The sequence below is a fragment of the Dioscorea cayenensis genome, chromosome 4 (genome assembly GCF_009730915.1).
Source record: "Dioscorea cayenensis subsp. rotundata cultivar TDr96_F1 chromosome 4, TDr96_F1_v2_PseudoChromosome.rev07_lg8_w22 25.fasta, whole genome shotgun sequence".
Taxonomy (NCBI): Eukaryota; Viridiplantae; Streptophyta; class Magnoliopsida; order Dioscoreales; family Dioscoreaceae; genus Dioscorea; species Dioscorea cayenensis.
The window spans coordinates 19,911,296-19,930,007 of record NC_052474.1 but is presented as its reverse complement, the minus strand read 5'-3'; the positions used below and the strand labels follow the sequence as shown (position 1 = coordinate 19,930,007).

At 35.7% G+C, this 18,712-nt stretch overlaps 4 protein-coding genes across 7 annotated transcripts; 3 read left to right on the top strand and 1 right to left on the bottom strand.

The window, feature by feature from the left end:
- Nucleotides 1–2,102: 2,102 nt before the first annotated feature.
- On the top strand, nucleotides 2,103–3,666 carry LOC120259150 (stearoyl-[acyl-carrier-protein] 9-desaturase 6, chloroplastic-like). Its single transcript, XM_039266696.1, has 2 exons — nucleotides 2,103–2,810; nucleotides 2,892–3,666. The coding sequence occupies exons 1-2, from the start codon at nucleotides 2,256–2,258 to the stop codon at nucleotides 3,456–3,458; spliced, it is 1,122 nt and encodes a 373-aa protein (XP_039122630.1). The 5' UTR covers nucleotides 2,103–2,255; the 3' UTR covers nucleotides 3,459–3,666.
- Nucleotides 3,431–5,503, bottom strand: LOC120259147 (pentatricopeptide repeat-containing protein At5g04780, mitochondrial-like). Of its 4 annotated transcripts, none has more exons than XM_039266693.1 (4): nucleotides 3,899–5,503; nucleotides 3,679–3,809; nucleotides 3,566–3,602; nucleotides 3,431–3,484 (listed from the first exon to the last, which is right to left on the bottom strand). In XM_039266693.1, exon 1 carries the CDS (start codon nucleotides 5,489–5,491, stop codon nucleotides 3,908–3,910), a length of 1,584 nt encoding a protein of 527 aa, XP_039122627.1. In that variant the 5' UTR covers nucleotides 5,492–5,503; the 3' UTR covers nucleotides 3,431–3,484; nucleotides 3,566–3,602; nucleotides 3,679–3,809; nucleotides 3,899–3,907. The 4 variants fall into 4 exon arrangements, with proteins under 4 accessions (XP_039122627.1, XP_039122628.1, XP_039122625.1 ...); XM_039266694.1 differs by having other exon boundaries at nucleotides 3,566–3,585; XM_039266691.1 differs by lacking the exon at nucleotides 3,431–3,484 and having other exon boundaries at nucleotides 3,493–3,585.
- A 1,578-nt stretch (nucleotides 5,504–7,081) lies between these two features.
- On the top strand, nucleotides 7,082–10,349 carry LOC120259396 (auxin efflux carrier component 6-like). Its single transcript, XM_039266988.1, is given in 8 exon segments — nucleotides 7,082–7,606; nucleotides 7,879–8,050; nucleotides 8,052–8,397; nucleotides 8,489–8,678; nucleotides 9,135–9,220; nucleotides 9,370–9,527; nucleotides 9,743–9,819; nucleotides 9,893–10,349. Coding segments are annotated over 8 exon segments (1,581 nt in total). The 5' UTR covers nucleotides 7,082–7,121; the 3' UTR covers nucleotides 9,960–10,349.
- Nucleotides 10,350–11,916: 1,567 nt separating this feature from the next.
- Nucleotides 11,917–13,970, top strand: LOC120259558 (chlorophyll a-b binding protein CP29.2, chloroplastic-like). Its single transcript, XM_039267187.1, has 2 exons — nucleotides 11,917–12,489; nucleotides 13,465–13,970. Exons 1-2 carry the CDS (start codon nucleotides 11,989–11,991, stop codon nucleotides 13,828–13,830), a joined length of 867 nt encoding a protein of 288 aa, XP_039123121.1. The 5' UTR covers nucleotides 11,917–11,988; the 3' UTR covers nucleotides 13,831–13,970.
- Nucleotides 13,971–18,712: the final 4,742 nt, after the last annotated feature.

Here is an 18,712-nt window from a genome sequence, read left to right as displayed (position 1 = left end):
TTTCACAAAAGTATTTATTTTATAAAATACATAATGTAAAAAACAATTCAGCAATAGATAACTTAAGGCTCATTTAATTATTTTTTTTTTTCCAATAGCTATTTATTTTAAATAGTTTTAATATATTTTTCATGAATAAAAGAATTGATTGAAAACCAACACAAATTGGTTAAAATACTGGACACTTTTTTTTTTAACTAAAAAAGTGAATTTTATTCAAGAAAATCTACATGTATAACATCCAAAAAAAATTGAGGAGAAGTAGTAAGTCACTCCTGACAGTCTATGTTAAAACCGGTAACTTTCGCTAAGGAATGGGTCACACATTTTACAGACCATCTTACAAACGAGAATTTTATGTCAATGAACTCTCAGAAGGTGCTCGTTGACAAATATCCAATATTCTCCGCAAGTTGGGTTAAATATTGGACACTTGAATTGCTGAAACAAGTGATTTCAAATTATGTATGAAAATACACTAAACTAAAAAGGTCTCTCATCTTATAAAGTTTTCAATATTTCAAGCTTTTAGTATCTCACCTCAGACTGGTTTAGAGTATGTGACTCTTACAAAACCAGTAGGTCGAAGACAATATATATATAAATGCTTCCGAATAACATAATTTGAAGACTTATTTCCATAAACACATAAAAAGCCAAAAACTTGAAAAATCAAAATCATATACCTCAACATCACCACCAACAACAAGAGCAAAAATAGAAAATAATATGCTCACATTAAGCAACACATTGATTATAAGCAAACCATGAAAAAGGCTTGGAATGAGAGTCAAGTCACTTGTTCACATTACTATAAAACAGGCTCTCAATCTTCACAATCTCCACAAACATTCACAAACAATGTCTTGGATTCCCACCTTCATCACATCAATCATATGTTGCTTCATGATGAACAAGAAGGAGAAGGACAAAAAGAAGGTTGAGAAGATGGAGGCAGTGAAGATTGAGGACCATGTTCATGTCCATGAGGCCATTGTTGAAGGTCCTCATGGCCATCAAGTTATAGCCTTTGATGCCCTTGAGGACTACAAAGTGCAAGAAGAGATCAAGAAGGATGAAAGACTTGGGTCTGTTAAGCCTTCTCTTTAATCACAAAGACCCTTCTCTCTATGTACCTTTCCTTATAGTTTCATGAATAAGTTCAATGAATATCCAAATAAGTTCAATGGTCATCTATTCTATGTAATGCCTTTGTTTATTTAAATAAATTTCTATTTTCAGATGAGAGACTTTAAAAAATAACATACCAATGGTCATCTATTCTATGTAATGCCTTTGTTTATTTAAATAAATTGCCATGATATCAAACCGGTTTACATTGTAGATAATAATGGTCTGTATAACCTAAGAGTTATAATTTTTATTTTTATTTTTATTTTTTTCTAATAAAAGATGACGGTTTAAATCTTTCTCAACTCACAAAAATAAGTGTTTGTGAGTTATGCACATTTATCTTAAAAAAAAAGTTTAGTAAATAACAATTGTACTCGAGAATTGATATATATTTGAAATTATAGAAAGAATATCATCATATTAGTGATATTATTGGTGTAATTCTCTAAATATATGTTCTTAATCTCTCTACTTTAAAATATAACCTTTTACTTTTTCAACTATTTTAATTAAGTTATATCAATCTTTTTTTTTCTTAAAGAGTTTAAGGTTTAAGAGGATTAAAATAGTATAGGAACTAAAAAAAATTATAATTTAAAATAGCACTACTATTTGCAGAATTATAGCGATACCATTTTGATATTCTCATTTTCTTCAACCAAGAAATAAACACTGAAAGCTAAAAAGAGGTATCATGAGTGAATCATGTGATTAAAGCTAAAAACAAATTTGGATTAAATTAATCAACTTAAGATAATTATTTATTTAAATTCAAACTAAACCAAGGAAGCAAGACCTAACCAGACCTAACCACAAATGAGCTATAAACGGTCCAACCAACCTCCTCGCATGACACATCCTATTCACCTCATCAACTGCCACGTGTCCACTTGCCACCTTATAAATATACAAATCAATCCATGGTTTTCCCAAATCAACAGCACCCACCGTTTTTCACTTTAGTCCATGCCCTTTGAAATGTCCCAAAATACCCCCATCAAAACCAAGAAAATAAACTTAAAAGCCTAGTAAATTTACAAAAAAACTAAGGATATTTTGGTAATAAAACGTCTATATAATTATGAAACACTCACCTTCTTCTCCATCAACAAACAGCAGCCATGCAAGCCCACTTCCTCGCCGGCCATCGCGTCTCGCCACCGCCGCATCGCCGGAGTCCAGTTTCCGCCGTGCTGGCCCCACCGCAGCTGCGCCGGAAAGTGACCCACTCACTGCCGCCGGAGAAAGCTGAGGTTTTTCGCAGCCTTGACGGATGGGCGTCCAGTAACTTGCTGCCATTACTGAAGCCTGTGGAGAAGTGCTGGCAACCCATGGACTTCCTGCCGGACCCGGCGAAGCCCACCGACGAGTTCCAACACGAAGTTAGAGAACTCCGTGCAAGGTCCGGCGAGCTTCCGGACGAGTACTTCGTGGTTCTCGTCGGAGATATGATCACAGAGGAAGCACTGCCAACGTACCAAACAATGATCAATACGTTGGATGGTGTTAGAGATGAGACAGGGGCGAGTTCCACCCCTTGGGCTGTGTGGACTAGAGCTTGGACGGCGGAGGAGAACCGCCATGGTGATCTCCTCTCCAAGTACCTCTACTTGTCTGGAAAAGTTGATATGATGATGGTGGAGAAGACGGTGCAGTATCTTATTGGTGCTGGCATGGTATTGTTAACATATATCTCTGCTTCATCAATGGCTTCTCTTTGCTCTGTTTTACTAGTTTTTGCATTGTTTTGCATGCAGGACCCTGGTACTGAGAACAACCCTTACTTAGGCTACATATATACTTCGTTTCAAGAGCGTGCCACCTTTATTTCTCATGGAAACACTGCTAGGCTAGCGAAGAATTATGGTGACTCTGTTCTTGCTAGGATTTGTGGCACCATTGCTGCAGACGAGAAGCGTCATGAGACTGCGTATACTAGGATTGTGGAGAAGCTTATTGAGCTTGATCCTGATGGTGCTCTTATTTCCATTGAGAACATGATGCGCAAGCGCATCACAATGCCGGCTCATCTCATGAGTGATGGATGTGATCCTCATCTGTTTGAGAACTTCTCTGCTCTGGCGCAGCGTCTGGGTGTGTACACTGCTGGAGATTATGCTGACATACTAGAGTTCTTGGTTGGTAGGTGGAAGCTTGAAAGTGTTGAAGGACTTAGCTCAGCAGGGCGTCGAGCGCAGGAGTTTGTTTGTGGGTTGCCTGCAAGGATAAGGAAGATGCAGGAGCGAGCAGATGAGAGAGCGAAGACAATGGCGCCGCATGTGGTGAAGTTCAGCTGGATCTTCAACAAGGATGTAGCACTTTGAGTACAGATGAGGATGCTTACAGCTTGCTGTCATGATTCAATTGATGTTAGAGCTTGTTTTGTATTGCATTTGAATCCATGATAAGCATGTTGTGTTTGGATATGAACCTTAGTCATGACCTCCTTTCCTGCCCATGAAGTTCAGCTTCATTTTCAATTAAAGTAACACTAAGATCTAGAAACTTTCTACAATGTGAATTTCATATGCTATTGATACTTACAATCATAATTCAGTTGACATGCTAGCTAGGCTTGTTATGTATCACAGTTGAATCCATTAAAAGCAATTCAGCATCTTGCATTTGGATGTAAACCTTGAAAATGGCCTACTTGACTGTCCTTGAAGGTTCAACTGCATTGTCAGCAACAGTGATACTCTGAATGCACGTGTGAAAATATATAGAACTAACAAAGTGAATTTCATTGAACAAGGATTCTTACTATTAGGATTCAGTACGTTGATGTTAGTTTTGTCAGTTTCTCACCAGAATCTAACAGATAGTAATGTGATTCAGATGATGTTTGGGTGTTTGTTTCATGGTTGATAGAGTGATAAACATCTTCATCCTTTCCTATCCATAAATGAAGATGAAGTAAAACCTCACAAACTCTCTTTGCAAATGGATGAGAAATGTTGCCTTGATAGAAAGTATGCGATTTGCCATTGATGATAATCCAACTACACCCTGGTGTCTTGCTAATTCCTAATTCTCTCATCCTTGCTCTGATCTTAGACACATTGTCAGACATTCCAACTGCATCATAGATACCACAAAGTGCAACATAGTTGCTAGAATTGCTGGGCTCTAATTCAGACAGCTTGTGTGCTGCAATCTCTCCTATCACTACGTTCTTGTGCAGAACACAACCGGCAAGCAATGCTCCCCACACACTTGCCGATGGTTTCATCGGCATTTTATCTATCAACCTCGATGCTTGTTTAATGTCACCAGAGCGGCCGAAGAGGTCTACCATGCACGCGAAGTGCTCAACACTCGGTTCCCTGATTGATTCAAAAACCCTCCGGCCATCAACAAGAAGACGGGAATGGCTACAACTGGATAAAACCGACGTAAATGTAATAGAATTTGGCTTGAATCCTTCCTTTATCATCTCCTCATAGAGCTTCAATGACTCCTCCCCCTTGCCATGAACTCCAAGACAAGCAATCATCGAAGACCATGTCACTTCATTCTTCAAACCCATGCATGCAAACACTCTCTGTGAATCATTCAAACACCCACATTTCCCATACATATCAATCAAAGCATTCCCAATGACAACATCAGAATCAAACATCAAACACCTAATCACTCTCCCATGAACCTCTTTCCCTCTGATCAACTCCCCAGTGCTCCCACAAGCATTCAAAACACTAGGAATCACTCTCCAATCCATGCCCATCCTCTCCAGCTGCAATCTCCTAAACAAATCCAATGACTCAACAAATTGCCCAGCTCTCACAAACCCAGTTATCATCGCATTCCACGCCACAACATCTCTTTCAGGCATTAGTTCAAACACTTTGCAGGCATCATCCAAGCGCCCAAATTTAGCATACATATCCAACACAGAGCTGCTAACAAATACAACATCAAGAACACCAATCTTGATCGCCCAACAATGCAATCCCATCCCGATCTCTCGAAGCCCAACACCACCACCACCACCACAGGCCTTGCAGAGTGCCGGAACAGTGAAGTGATCCGGCCGGAATCCAGAGTCAAGAAATGGACGAAGAAGTCCGAGTACCAAGTGATAGAGAGAGCTCTGCGCGTAAGAAGAGAACAAGATATTCCATGCGTGCATGGTTCTCTGCCGCATTTGGTCGAACACTTGCCGTGCATGGCAGAGATCAGAGGAAGCACAACGAGAATACATGAGGAGAAGATCAGTCTCAAGAGTAGCGTCAGGGAGGAAGCCATGGACGACGACCTTCGCGTGGATTGCTCCGCCATGGCGAAGCAAAGATGGAAGCTTGAAAGCACGAAGCAGACACGATAGACGTAGAGAAAGCGGGCTTCTTGGCGCCATCAAGAGCCTCAAGATTCGTGCCGGATCCCATCATTCAATCAGATGGTCCAGATTAAATCGTCAAACTATAGGATGTGGGGCCCATACCTCACAGTAATGTCGGAGAATAATCTGGTTCTTTTCGTCATTTCCTGATCACTGGATTGGGCCCCACAACCCTGCCCACCTCGTCCGTTCGCCATCACAAAACAAAGATAATTTAAATATAAGAAAAAAATATATTTATAAAAATGCTTAAAAAATGTAAAAATAATTATTATTTTTCGTAATGTTATCTGTCCAAATTTGTTTATAAAATATTAATTTATACCAACAACAATTGTTATGTTGATAGCTTATCTTCATTTAAATTTTACAGTTTTAAACTAATAGTGAAAATCGAATTATGAATGAAAATATATTTTTTTAAAAAAATTATAAATAGTAATTTTGTACAAATAATCTTAGTGTTCTATATATGTACAGATCCTGTCTCCATTTATTCCGTGAAAATTAATTTACATTTTTATTTTTTTAACTATCATTTTCATAAAATATAAAAAGTAAAAATTAATTATTTGATTAATAAAAAATTGGGAATAAAAGCGGGGTGGTGGACAGCTACCGTTCACTCGCGGGCCCCGATTGTTGACCGAGGAGTGAGAAAAAAAAGGAGGGAATAAATGACTTCAGCTTTTCAGAGATTCACGAAAATGCCACCCAACAACGAGACACCCGCCTGCGTTGTGCTTTTGTCCTTTTCTATTCATTTGGGCCCACTGACGCTAGTCCATTTTAAACTTCATCTGGACCGTCCGATCTTGATCCTGTTAAGCTTAAGCCCATTCTGAGCTCAAAGTAAACGGGCTATGTTGAAAAACGGGCCCTTCCTGTGATTTGACGCATCAAGAGCTTCCCTTTTTTTTTGCCTATGATCGAATAACCCTAACCGTCTGATCTAGGGATCTGGTTTATATATATATATATATATATATATATTGCATATACAAGTATACAACCCCTCAGAATCTATAATTATATTATATCATCAGAGAATACAGTATTAATATGTTTTCTCTATATAATTAATTTATTTTTTTATCCCCTTAATATGATTTGTTCATAACAAATCGAGAAATATAAATCCTCATAGAAACTTTTTAAGAATAAATTATATTAAAAAAATTTTATATTTTTTAAATATTAAAATAAAAAGATATCTTAAGAACAAATTATATTAGAAAGATCAAAAAAACGAATTCTACTATATTAAAAAAACTAAATCATGTATGTTTTTTCATAAACCTTTCTCAACATAATATAATGAATATATTTGAAGGAGAGCTAAATCATCATATAAAAAAATAAGTAATAAACGTTCAGCTTAATTACAAAATACTTATATTTTTTAGGGATATACAAGCAAAGAAAACCTGCAGCATAAACAAACAACTATACTTTGACTTTACAAGAAAAAATAAAAATAAAATAAATATTAAGTGTGGTCAATTAGCTGTAAATCTCTGATTAATATTAAGAATAACTTTTGCCATTCTACTATAAATATACCAACAAACAGACTATATATCAAAAAGAAAGAGAGCACCTAATCTTGTCTCCCTCTCCATCCTTCATCTCCCACCAACCCAACATGATCACAGCTTCAGACTTCTACACCGTCATGTGTGCCATGCTCCCTCTCTACTTCGCCATGCTCCTCGCCTTCGCCTCCGTCCGCTGGTGGCGCATCTTCTCCCCTGACCAGTGCTCCGGCATAAACCGTTTTGTTGCCACCTTTGCTGTCCCTGTTCTCTCTTTCCATTTCATCTCTCAAAACAACCCTTATGAAATGGACACTAAGTTTATACTTGCAGATACTGTTTCAAAACTTGTTGTCCTTCTTCTTCTTGCTCTCTGGCTTATGTTCTTTGGTTGTAGTACTGTAACTGCTGCTAATGATCATCATCATCATCATCATCATCATGGTGCTGATGTTTTTGGTTGGGCTATAACTTTGTTCTCTGTTGCAACATTGCCGAACACTTTAGTTATGGGCATACCTTTGTTGCAAGCCATGTATGGGAACTTCACTCAGAGCCTCATGGTTCAACTTGTTGTTCTTCAGTGCATTGTTTGGTTTGCTCTCTTTATCTAAGCTCTCATATTCTTCATGTATACTGTGTTATTGATGTCACAAGAGAACAGCTTATATATTTAGTTTTTAAGTAAGAAAAGATTGAATTAATTTAAATATTTTATAGGGGTGTATGAGTAGAAATCCACTTTTACATAAGAAATTGTAAATAATAAATAATACGAGGAGTTAAATGTAAAAACAACTATGTTTTATGGTGATTTTGCAATTAAGTCCTCTTGGATTGAGTTATTTATTTTTTAATCCCTCGAAGGTACACATTGTTACTGTTTCTCTTTGAGTATCGAGCGGCGAGGTTGTTGATATGCGAGCAGTTCCCCGGCGCCGGCGCCGGCGCCATCGCCGGCTTCGCCGTCGACCCTGACGTGGTCTCGCTCTCCAGCCACCCTCTTGACCCGATATGCGCTGACATTGAGCCGTTTCCCTTCCCCTTCCGGCGCTGCAGTACGGATCCGAATCCGGCGAGCCTCTGCACCGCCGTCTGCGCCCGGCACCGCCACTGCCACCCCACGGCTCTCCTCACTCTCATCGGCGGAGATTTACTCCGTCGCGACGCCGGCTCGCGTCCGCACCCTTGCTGACCTAGCTCTCAATCGCTCCCCGGCCCCCTCCGGCTGCGCCTCCTCCGATGCGTACTCCCTCCAGCCGACTCCTAGGGCGTCCAATTTCAACGAGATGGAGGCTGGCACTCCGGCGCTTGGGAAATCTCCGGCAGCCGTGGGGACTCCCTCGCCGGTAGTTAGGGTTTTGTTGAGAGAAAAGGAAGCTGGAGGTGAGAAACCTCACTTAATCTATCAAAATCTGAGATTCTATGAATAATTGTAACCTAATGTGTGGTTTTTGTTGATTTGATTTGGATTCAGGAGAGAAAGAATTGAGCTTTAGGAGCACAACCAAGTTCATGGCTGAAGAACAGGACGGAGAGCATCAAGAGATGCCTCAACCTCTGGTCATGCTTAAGCTCATATTGACTGTTGTTTGTAGGAAGCTCACTCGGAATCCAAACACATACTCCAGCATCCTTGGCCTCCTTTGGTCCTTGATTTCATTCAAGTGAGAATCAAAACTTCTGAATTTTTCTCTGCTTTTGATAATATTTGTAGATCATGAATTCAAAACAGGAGCTCCATTTGATGTTCATGGACTGAGGAAGTTGCTGCATTTTCGATTATATATTTTATATTCAATTCAAATCAGCAGCATCAAAGTTGCTGTTTTTGTCACTGCATTTGATGTCATAGTTCATGGGTCAAAAAAAGGAGTTTTATTTGATATATAGATAGAGTTCATGGATTGAGAAAGATGCTGCTTTTTCATTTATAATCAATTCAAAGCAGCATCACAATGACTGGTTTTTTAAATGCTTTTGACGATGTGGTTCATGGATTCAGAAAAGGAGCTGCATTTTCACTTATAATCATTGGAAAACTTTCATTTATCATTTTGAAGGTCTTCTTTTATTGTGAATTTAATTTGTGGGAACTCATTGGTAGTGATTAAATTGATTAGGTGGCAAGTGAGCATGCCAAGCTTGGTGATGAACTCTATAAAGATAATTTCGGATGCAGGGCTTGGGATGGCAATGTTCAGTCTAGGTAAAACTGGGGACAACTTCTGTTGTTGTTGAACTTCTTGATTATATCTTTTATGATTAGAAATTTGCATGATTATGCATCCATTAAGCATGAGTGAATTGCATTGGATTCTGAATGATGCTTTTTTTACTTCAATGGTGCCATTGTAGGTCTATTCATGGCTCTTCAGCCAAAAATCATTGCATGCGGTGCAAGGATGGCATGCATTGGCATGGTGATACGCTTTATTAGTGGGCCAATGATAATGTCTGCTGCATCCATTGCTGTTGGATTGAGAGGAGTTCACTTGCACACTGCTATTGTTCAGGTCAGCGTATGCCGATAAATTTGGTCCTCTCTTTAAGCTCATCTTTTAGCTGTCCATGTATACACTTTTCAATTAAGATAATGAGCAAAAGGTTTAGTGGTACATTTGACAGTAATAAAACACCCTACATCCTCCGCATTAGGAGGCAAGATTGTGTAGCTTTACAAGATCATTTTGAGCTGGGTTTTGATTAGTTTAATCTCTCAACTTTACAGGCAGCTCTCCCTCAAGGAATTGTACCGTTTGTCTTTGCCCGGGAATACGGTTTACACCCAGACATACTTAGTACCGGGTAATCTCTCAGTCGTATAACTTGTAACTGTTTGATGACCAATCTGTATGCATAAAACATTTGTCGCTTTCAGGGTGATCTTCGGCATGCTCGTCTCCCTGCCTGTTACCCTTCTGTACTACATTTTCTTAGGACTCTGAAGGCGCCACCGATTACTGAATAAGATCGATGCAGTAATGCAAGCATTATCATCACATCATCGAATGTTGCTCGTTCAAGCAGATATAGAGATTCAAGTGATGAAATCATCATCTCCTCATTCAGAATCAAATGATAATTAGAGAATGGCATTTGCAGTGGTCCCTTTGAATTTCCCACAATCTCTAGTGGTGGCCGAAAGAAGAGAAGATGATGATCCATGAAGCATGCTGCTCTATGATTTACAGCAAGCTGAATTATGATGGTTCTCTTTTTTTTTTTTACTCACTTTTGAAGCAGTAATAAGTGCTTGTATAAAGTGCCTTTGTTCTTTCTGACATTGCAAACAGCTTTGACTTCATTCATGAATATAACTTTGAGCCTTTGATACATACATTTTCGATTTTCTTGAGTAAAATTTTCATTTATTCCAGTACCAATTCTATAGCAACAAATAAACAAACAAATGAATTACATCGACATATAAAATTATCTCTAAAAGAACCCGAGATGCGCTTAGAGAAGACCGGGCCGGACATTAACCGGGAAATGAGGCACCACAAGTGGTGCACCATCAATGTTTTTCTTCATCTTCTTCTCCTGCTCCTTCATTGTTTCAGTACTATTTTTTACTTCAATTGTAGATGGTGCAATTTGAGAGGCCTTATCATCAACAAAGAATGCAGAGCAAGAGAGCATTGAACCCATTTTTATTGTTTCAAGGTTTCTTTCTATGTGTTTCTCTCTAGTTCAACTTAGTGACCTTTATATAACAGTGACTCATGTACAAGAACTAGTCAAGATGAGTAGGCTTTCTTTTCTTGGTGATGAAGGAGCTAACAAACATGTTTCTTTATTTCCAAGTAACCAGAGCTAGCTCTAGATATTATATCAAAATCCCACACTAGTTGTGGGCCTACTTGAACTGTTCAATTTTTAAAAGACCCAATATTGTTGACTCATTGTATTTGAAAGATGTTTATTTATTTAATTTTTATTATCATATATACATATAACTATTTAATTTCTTGGGTGACACCTGACACCCTGGCATGATGTAGTAAATTTTTTTTTCTTGTAATAACTTTATTGTGAATATCAAATTATGCTACAAATAACCTAAATATTTGAAGATTATTATAAGTTCAAAATAACACATGAATATTTGATTCAAAACATCATTAAACAAAACCCTATATAAATTTTCCCCCCTCATAGACCTTATTAACTTAACTCATTATTATTTTTACTATGCTTTTATTCCACAGCCTATGTCTTAAGCATGGATTGAGAAGCAAGACTCTCCATCTTTTACATAAAAATCAAATATGTTATCATTCGACTAACAATTACAAACGCCTCTATTTAAAAGATTACCAAAAGAATATATATGTACGGAGATGTATCAATTACAGTGTCTTACGAACCTCTTAGAAAAATCGCTCTGCCTGCAATTCTGGAGGAGTAAACCACTGTTTCTCCTACAAAAGATTCACATCCAGACTCGTGAATAATACTAATAAACAATATTGAATATGAGTATACATTATATAAACAGTATTACTGAAAGAAAATTCGAACTTTTGTCATTCCCTTTAGCACTCTTATATCATACCACCACGGTGAGTCATATCATTGGGCCGGGTTGATGCTTTGATATTTTTCTTACCATGATTTTCATTCTTTGAGAGCTCTATAACACCATCAAATAAAAATAATATCAACCTTGCCAAGTCACACACATACACACACTCATCATCAAACAACCACCACACAAAACACACAAACTAGATCCAACAGCAAGCCAAAAAAAGATCTCCCCTTGCCCCCACCAAATGCCAACCACAAAAACCTCTCCTCTCTAATGCACCAATCACAACCCACCACATCCTCATGGAAATCACCTCCCATCTCTACTTAGCCATTCTTCAAGATAAGCCTTTAGATAAGGCCCTTCTTCTCTTCTCTCTATATCTCACTCCCTTCCCATTCTCCACTTCTTGAGTCTTAACACTATTCTTCTTTCCAATCATGGCTTCTTCCACAACCGGGGCTGCAGCCACTTGCACCTTCTTAGGCACCAGATTGCCGGAAACTCATCAACCGGCATCTCGTTTCCAAGCTCGCTTCGGCTTCGGTAGAAAAAAGACCGTGAAGAAGGCAAGCAAATCAGTGAGCTCTGACCGGCCACTTTGGTTTCCCGGTGCAAAGGCTCCGGAGTATCTTGATGGAACACTCGTCGGAGATTATGGTTTTGATCCTTTTGGTCTTGGAAAGCCGGCAGAGTACTTGCAGTATGATTTGGATTCACTTGACCAGAACTTGGCCAAGAACAACGCCGGAGAAATCATCGGAACTAGGTTCGAGGTCTCCGACGTGAAGTCTACTCCATTTCAGCCTTACACTGAGGTTTTCGGCCTTCAGAGGTTCAGGGAATGTGAGCTCATTCATGGCCGTTGGGCCATGCTTGCCACTTTAGGAGCTATTTCTGTTGAGTGGCTCACCGGTGTCACTTGGCAAGATGCTGGCAAGGTAATGTTTATGAATAGAATGAGAAACTCAAGCTTATATATTTAACTTATATATTTATATTAATGTTTGTTTAATAATAATTTTTAGGTAGGTTAGAATGTTACTTTTCGAATTTATGTTATAATGTTAGTTTTATATGAGATGTTTGATATATTAAAATGTTAGGCTCTTCATGTATTAGATAGATAATTTATATACTTGTGTTTTGACATATGTGAGTGTATGCTTTATGTATTCACCATCTTAATATGTCAAAAACTTGGTTCAGAAACTGGATTTTTTTTGTTTATAATTTAATTAAATCTGTTGTTCATTCATTAAAATATAAATATGAAACATTTTTTTAAAATTTTAATTATAGATAGTAGTTCATTACCGAATCTAAAAACAAATTTAAAATGGATTAAAATTTACTTCAAAATTTAGAAATAGATTATTCAGTTTTTAAATTTGCTACTATAGTTACTGTAATGTTAACTTAGTTTATAATTTTTTTTTTTATTTTAAATGTGTTACTAAAATTACTATAATTTTTATTGTTATTATAGTCTTCTAATTTTTTCTGTGTCTAATAACAGAGATGGTTTTTTCTATTTAGTTATGTCATGTTGTTGTATTTTAATTTAGGTGAAATAGTATAGGATCATGTAAGGCTCATGCATTAACTTTATGAATATCTATTTAGTAGATATAATTTTTTAAAATCAAGCAAAATATTTTAGTTTTGTTTGATTTTAGACCAAATTAATTATTAATTAAACTAGATGCATTAACAATATAATTTAATACAAAATATTATTTATTTAAGATAATTTAAGTTTTAAATAATTTTTAACTACTTCAAAGTAGATTGCTATACTAACATTATAGTTTTCTCCTTTGTAACTTCTATATATATATATATTTTTTAAAGTTCTACTATAATCTTCGACTTATTGTTTTCTTTATTATTAATAATAATGCTTTCATTTATAGGTGGAGTTAATTGATGGTTCTTCCTACCTCGGCCTTCCTCTACCATTCTCCATGACCACACTGATTTGGATTGAAATTTTGCTTATCGGATACATTGAATTCCAAAGAAATGCTGAGTTAGACCCTGAGAAAAGACTTTACCCTGGTGGAAAGTTTTTTGATCCTCTTGGCCTTGCCTCTGACCCAGAGAAGAAGGAAAGACTTCAACTTGCAGAGATTAAACACGCTCGTCTTGCTATGATTGGCTTCCTTGGTTTCGCTGTTCAAGCAGCTGCCACAGGAAAAGGCCCCCTTAATAATTGGGCTACTCACCTTAGCGATCCTCTTCACACCACCATCTTTGATACATTCTCTTCTTCGTCTTAAACCAATGTGCTTATTCTGTATCAAAACTTCGTCTTTGTTGTATGATATCTTATGAGGCTATGTATGTAGCATTTCTATTTGGACTTGTCTTGTATATCTCAATATTATTTAACTTTTTATCGAGCTCTAATTTCACATAATTTATGGTCTTTATTGAATGGTTTAATACATTTTGCATTTGTTCTACAGAAACTATGTTTTTTGTTTTGTTTCCAAATAAATATTAATATCAGTATATCATAAAGTTAGGATGTATTATTTGCAGGGGAGTTGTTTATTATTCTACTTTCTTTTGTTGATTTTGTCACACCCCTGAAACCCGGCTCGTCAGACTCGGTGCGTCGACAAACGACCGCACACCTACAAGACCGAGACCCAGTAGGTGTGCAAGGCCTCAAAACGCGATTCTCAAGCGGTGATCTATTAAGCTCTTGATATGAAAAAAAATAAACAACAGATTTATGAGCTTGACAGCCCAGTAAGCACCCACTAAAAATTATAGGGATCACTTACAAAAATCATAAATTATCAAAATCAAAATCATAAATCAAAATTTATTTCAAATAAGCACATATATCAAAACCAAGCATATACGTCCTCCAAACAAGTATTGCAAAAACAAAATAACATAACTCATACATTTACCCTCGATGACCCGAGCCAGAATTATTGAACTCATATTTTTACCCTCGATGACCCGAGCCAGATTTATCAGAGGTCGTTATTCTTCACCGACGAAAAGTGGTGGGAAACTATAGTTTCTATATCAGAATACATGTCGACACGGTCAATGTTTAACCCCCAGTGACAAGGTTATTGCAAAGTTAGTTTGGGGACTACGAGTACTGTGTCAAAATAGTTCATATTCACAAAACAATAAATTGTCAAAATTAATATTGGCAAAATGCAAGTAATTTGCAGTCACGTAATCCCATTTTTATCATATCAATATAAACCAGTTATTTTAATCCAACCATGAACAGATAATTTTAAAAAATTATTAATATTAAATAATAAAAAAATTAACTAAAAAATATCTGAAATTCACAACTAAAGTAATACATATTTAGATAAGCTGTCTAAAACTTTAGAAATTAAATAATCTGAATTTAAATAGATGTTCAAACCTTTCAGACAATTCTAATCCAAAAAATAAAAATATCACTAACTCCAAGTTTCAAATAATTTAAAGTAATTCTGAAAATAATAATAAATAAATAATTTAAAATATAAATCAAAATAATCAGTATTTTTCTCAAGAACTTCAAAAGTTCACAAAACTAGAATTTTCACGTAAATACATATAAAAGGATTTATATGTGGGATACTTACCTGATTAACGCCAAAAAATTTCTCCCAAACTTTACACCTTTGGCATGTCCTATATTTAGGAAAAGATCCTATTAGCTTTTCGATAACAAAATCGAGGCTAACAAGTAATAGTATTAAAAAAAAAGTTTTTAGAAATGTACAAATGCAAAAAGTTCAAACTATTATTCTACACTCCCAAATGTTGCTTATTATGAGGGTACAATAGCAATTACCCAACATAACCACACAAAAGGTCATCTCTAATCATTTCCAATTAAATCATCATGATCATCAAAATGGCCATAATTCTTCATGCTATGCACAAAAATATCATCTGAGATACTTATACCAATAGGGCTATATCTCACAAACTACAGATGCATAAAATCTGAAAATTTGGAGTTATTTAGGTAACATCAAACTATATAACGTTGTTATATTACTCTTCTCCAAATTCCATATACAAGACCATCAAATTTTCTAAGCAATCTTTATGTTCTCTACAAAAATAGTATTGAGCACACCTATAGAAATCTGATCATATCTCACAATTTACATGGCTAAAAATTCTGAAATTTTTCAGAGTCAAAGATAACATTGTCCTCTATAACTTTCTCATATAAATCTAAATCTAAAACAAAACTTACAATTATGAAAATAATCAAAACTGTTCAAGAGCTTAACAGAAATCTTGTCCACGTCACTTGCATCTAAAAATTTATAATTTGCAAGATACTACTCCAAAAATTCTGAAATTTGGCAATAAGCTAAACAAGACCTCGATCTACAATTTTTCTATTATGATCTCTTCCAAATTCTATCTCTAGATCTTCCAAATAAATTAGGGATCTCTACTATGCTAACAGAAACTTTCTGAATTATATCCTCAAATTAAAATTAAATCAATTCTCACCAAACCCTAACCCTAACTAGTAACGCGTCACAAACAAGCATAAGAAAGAGCAAAAACAAAATAACTTAGAACCTTACCTCAACAATAACAATGAAACGAAATCCGTGACGGCGAGACCCTTCTTCCGTCCTAGTCGCCGACACCATCCACAAAAAGGCAGAGAAAGAGATAAGGCAAGTCTCTCTCTTTTTTTTTTCCCACCTAAACGGTGATCTAAAACCGAAGAAGATGAGGAGCGGCTACGGTTTTGAAACTAAAAAAACAAAATCAATGACTAATATTAAAAGTAAAACCAACGGCTAGAGTTAAAAGATAAAAACAATGGCTATGATTTGATTAAGGGGTGGGGCTCACAAATTTATAAAAGATAGAGCATGTAGAATATATTTATATTATAAGGGGATAAAAACTTATAAATATATAATGAATGCAAACAAGGTAGGCTAATTCAAGACAATAACATGCTATTATATCCTAATAACACTTTAGAACATTTTTGAAATATAAGTTATACTATAAACAATTATTCATCCAGATAATTTTAGACCAATAAGAAAATCTTGTATTTTACATGAATTATTTCTTCAATTTCCAAATTAGTATCAATATATGTATATATATATATATATTTAAAAATAAATAAATAAATAAATAAACTAGTTTGTATTATCATAAACATTCCAGTCCATAAAAATATTTAAAAAATGAAGGGCCATCAACATCAAATGAACTATTCCCACCTTCTCATCTCCTTCTCAATTCTTGACCCTTGACACCCAAGTATGCTCCATTGGTATGTTGCTTAACATATGAGTCCCATTAATAAACAAAGAAAAGTCTCCATTTTTTAATTCAAAGCTCATCAACATCCTTCACTACTCCTCTATATAAAGGCACCAAAAACCAAAATCTAATTCAGATAAACATTAATATTGAGAAAAGATATACAAAGATGGGTTTCAATCTTTCTTGCCTTGTTCCATTTTTCTCTAAGATTTCTCAAAAAGATCAAGAAGCTTCATCTTCAAAGCCAAGCTTAAACAAGAGTGTGAAAGACAATGAAAAGAAGAAGGAGAAGGAGAAGAGTAGGGTTGAAGAGGCAGCCATGACAACACCTAACTTTCCCTTCCATTCAAGACCAGGACTTAGATGATCATCAACATGCCATGTTTCTTGGCATTTTTTGTCTTTTTCTTTTCTTTTTGGGACAAAAGATCAGAAGGCTAAAAAAATTCACTTGCCATGGGAAATACCAGTATGGAATTATTTTTCATAGTTTGGTATGTTTTTTTTGTTTTTTTAAGCAAGGAAAATAAGTGGAATTGAGGAATTATTTTTTTCTCAATTTGAGGGAACAATTTTAACTTCTATTATATTGGGCTAGAAATTACTTTTTTTCAAGTGAAAGTGAAAGTTACAAAAATAAATTTTATTTAAAAATACTCTTATTATTTTAAAAGAGAAATTAGCCATCATGTATTTTTTTTCTTTTTTTTTCTTTTTCGCTCTCTTTTGTTCTTTCAAGTTTTCTTCCTTGTTCATCTAAAATTTTTTAGATGGTGAATTATAGTGACTCATGCTTGATGTTTATGGCGAGATGTTACTGTTCTATTCTCTATTAATCAAAAAGGTATAAGTCTCAACTAATTTCTTTATTTTATTATTAAAATATTTTTTTGTCTTGATTATTTTTATTATATTATAGTGTCTACAAATGTTTTTTATGTAAACATAATTAAATATTAATAAAAATATCATAGATGTTTTATGTTTTGAAATTAAAAAAGGTTTAAATAATATTTCATTTGCCATGGTTAAATACTAATAATGTATATATATTTTTAAAATCTCAAATGCTGGGTTAAACACAAGTCATAAAATTGTCAATCAGATCAAGTGTGAAACATGGTGAGCCATGCATAAGATTTTCATATATCAAAATAAAGCCCACAATAAACTATATAAAACAAAACATAAGTACCAAATATCAAATGAAAAATCAAGAGCACACATATGAAAACCCAATTTTCTTTGCCTGCCAAGAAAATATCTTGAACTAGCTATGGTCACAGCTGGGTTCTAGGTCTTCCGAGACAATGTTGCATGTGTAGATTAAAAAAAAAACAAAGGTTAAGCTTGTTGGGGAGCCCGGGGTATACAACACACAACGGACAAAACCTGACAGTCAATACTATTCACCCCCTTTGGATCAAACGACAAGCAAATACATAATTCTCATTCAAAAACCAATGTACATCATTTTTCAGGAAGAATCCTTGTGGGAAAACTCCTCACTACAAAGAAAAAACCACAAGGACCTAGAGTGTTCAATTGGTATGTGAAGTGCTACAGTGTTCTTCTTATCCCTTAAGCTACAACCTAGCTTAATCCGGCTAATCAATGCATACAAACATATAACAAGCTTCTCTTGAGCAAATAAGAACACACAACAAGATGATAAACAACTTGCCCTAGCAACCTTCCCACCTTCTTGCAACCCCTAGCTTTGGTTTACAAGAATGAAGAAGAAGAGTACAAATATACCTTCACTTCTTTTTCTTTGAGCTCACAAGCTCGGATCCGAAGCTCTAGGATGTCTTCAAGGCTTCCCCTTTGATGAATCTTGAAGCCTTAGCCCGCAGCCCTCTCTCCCTTTCT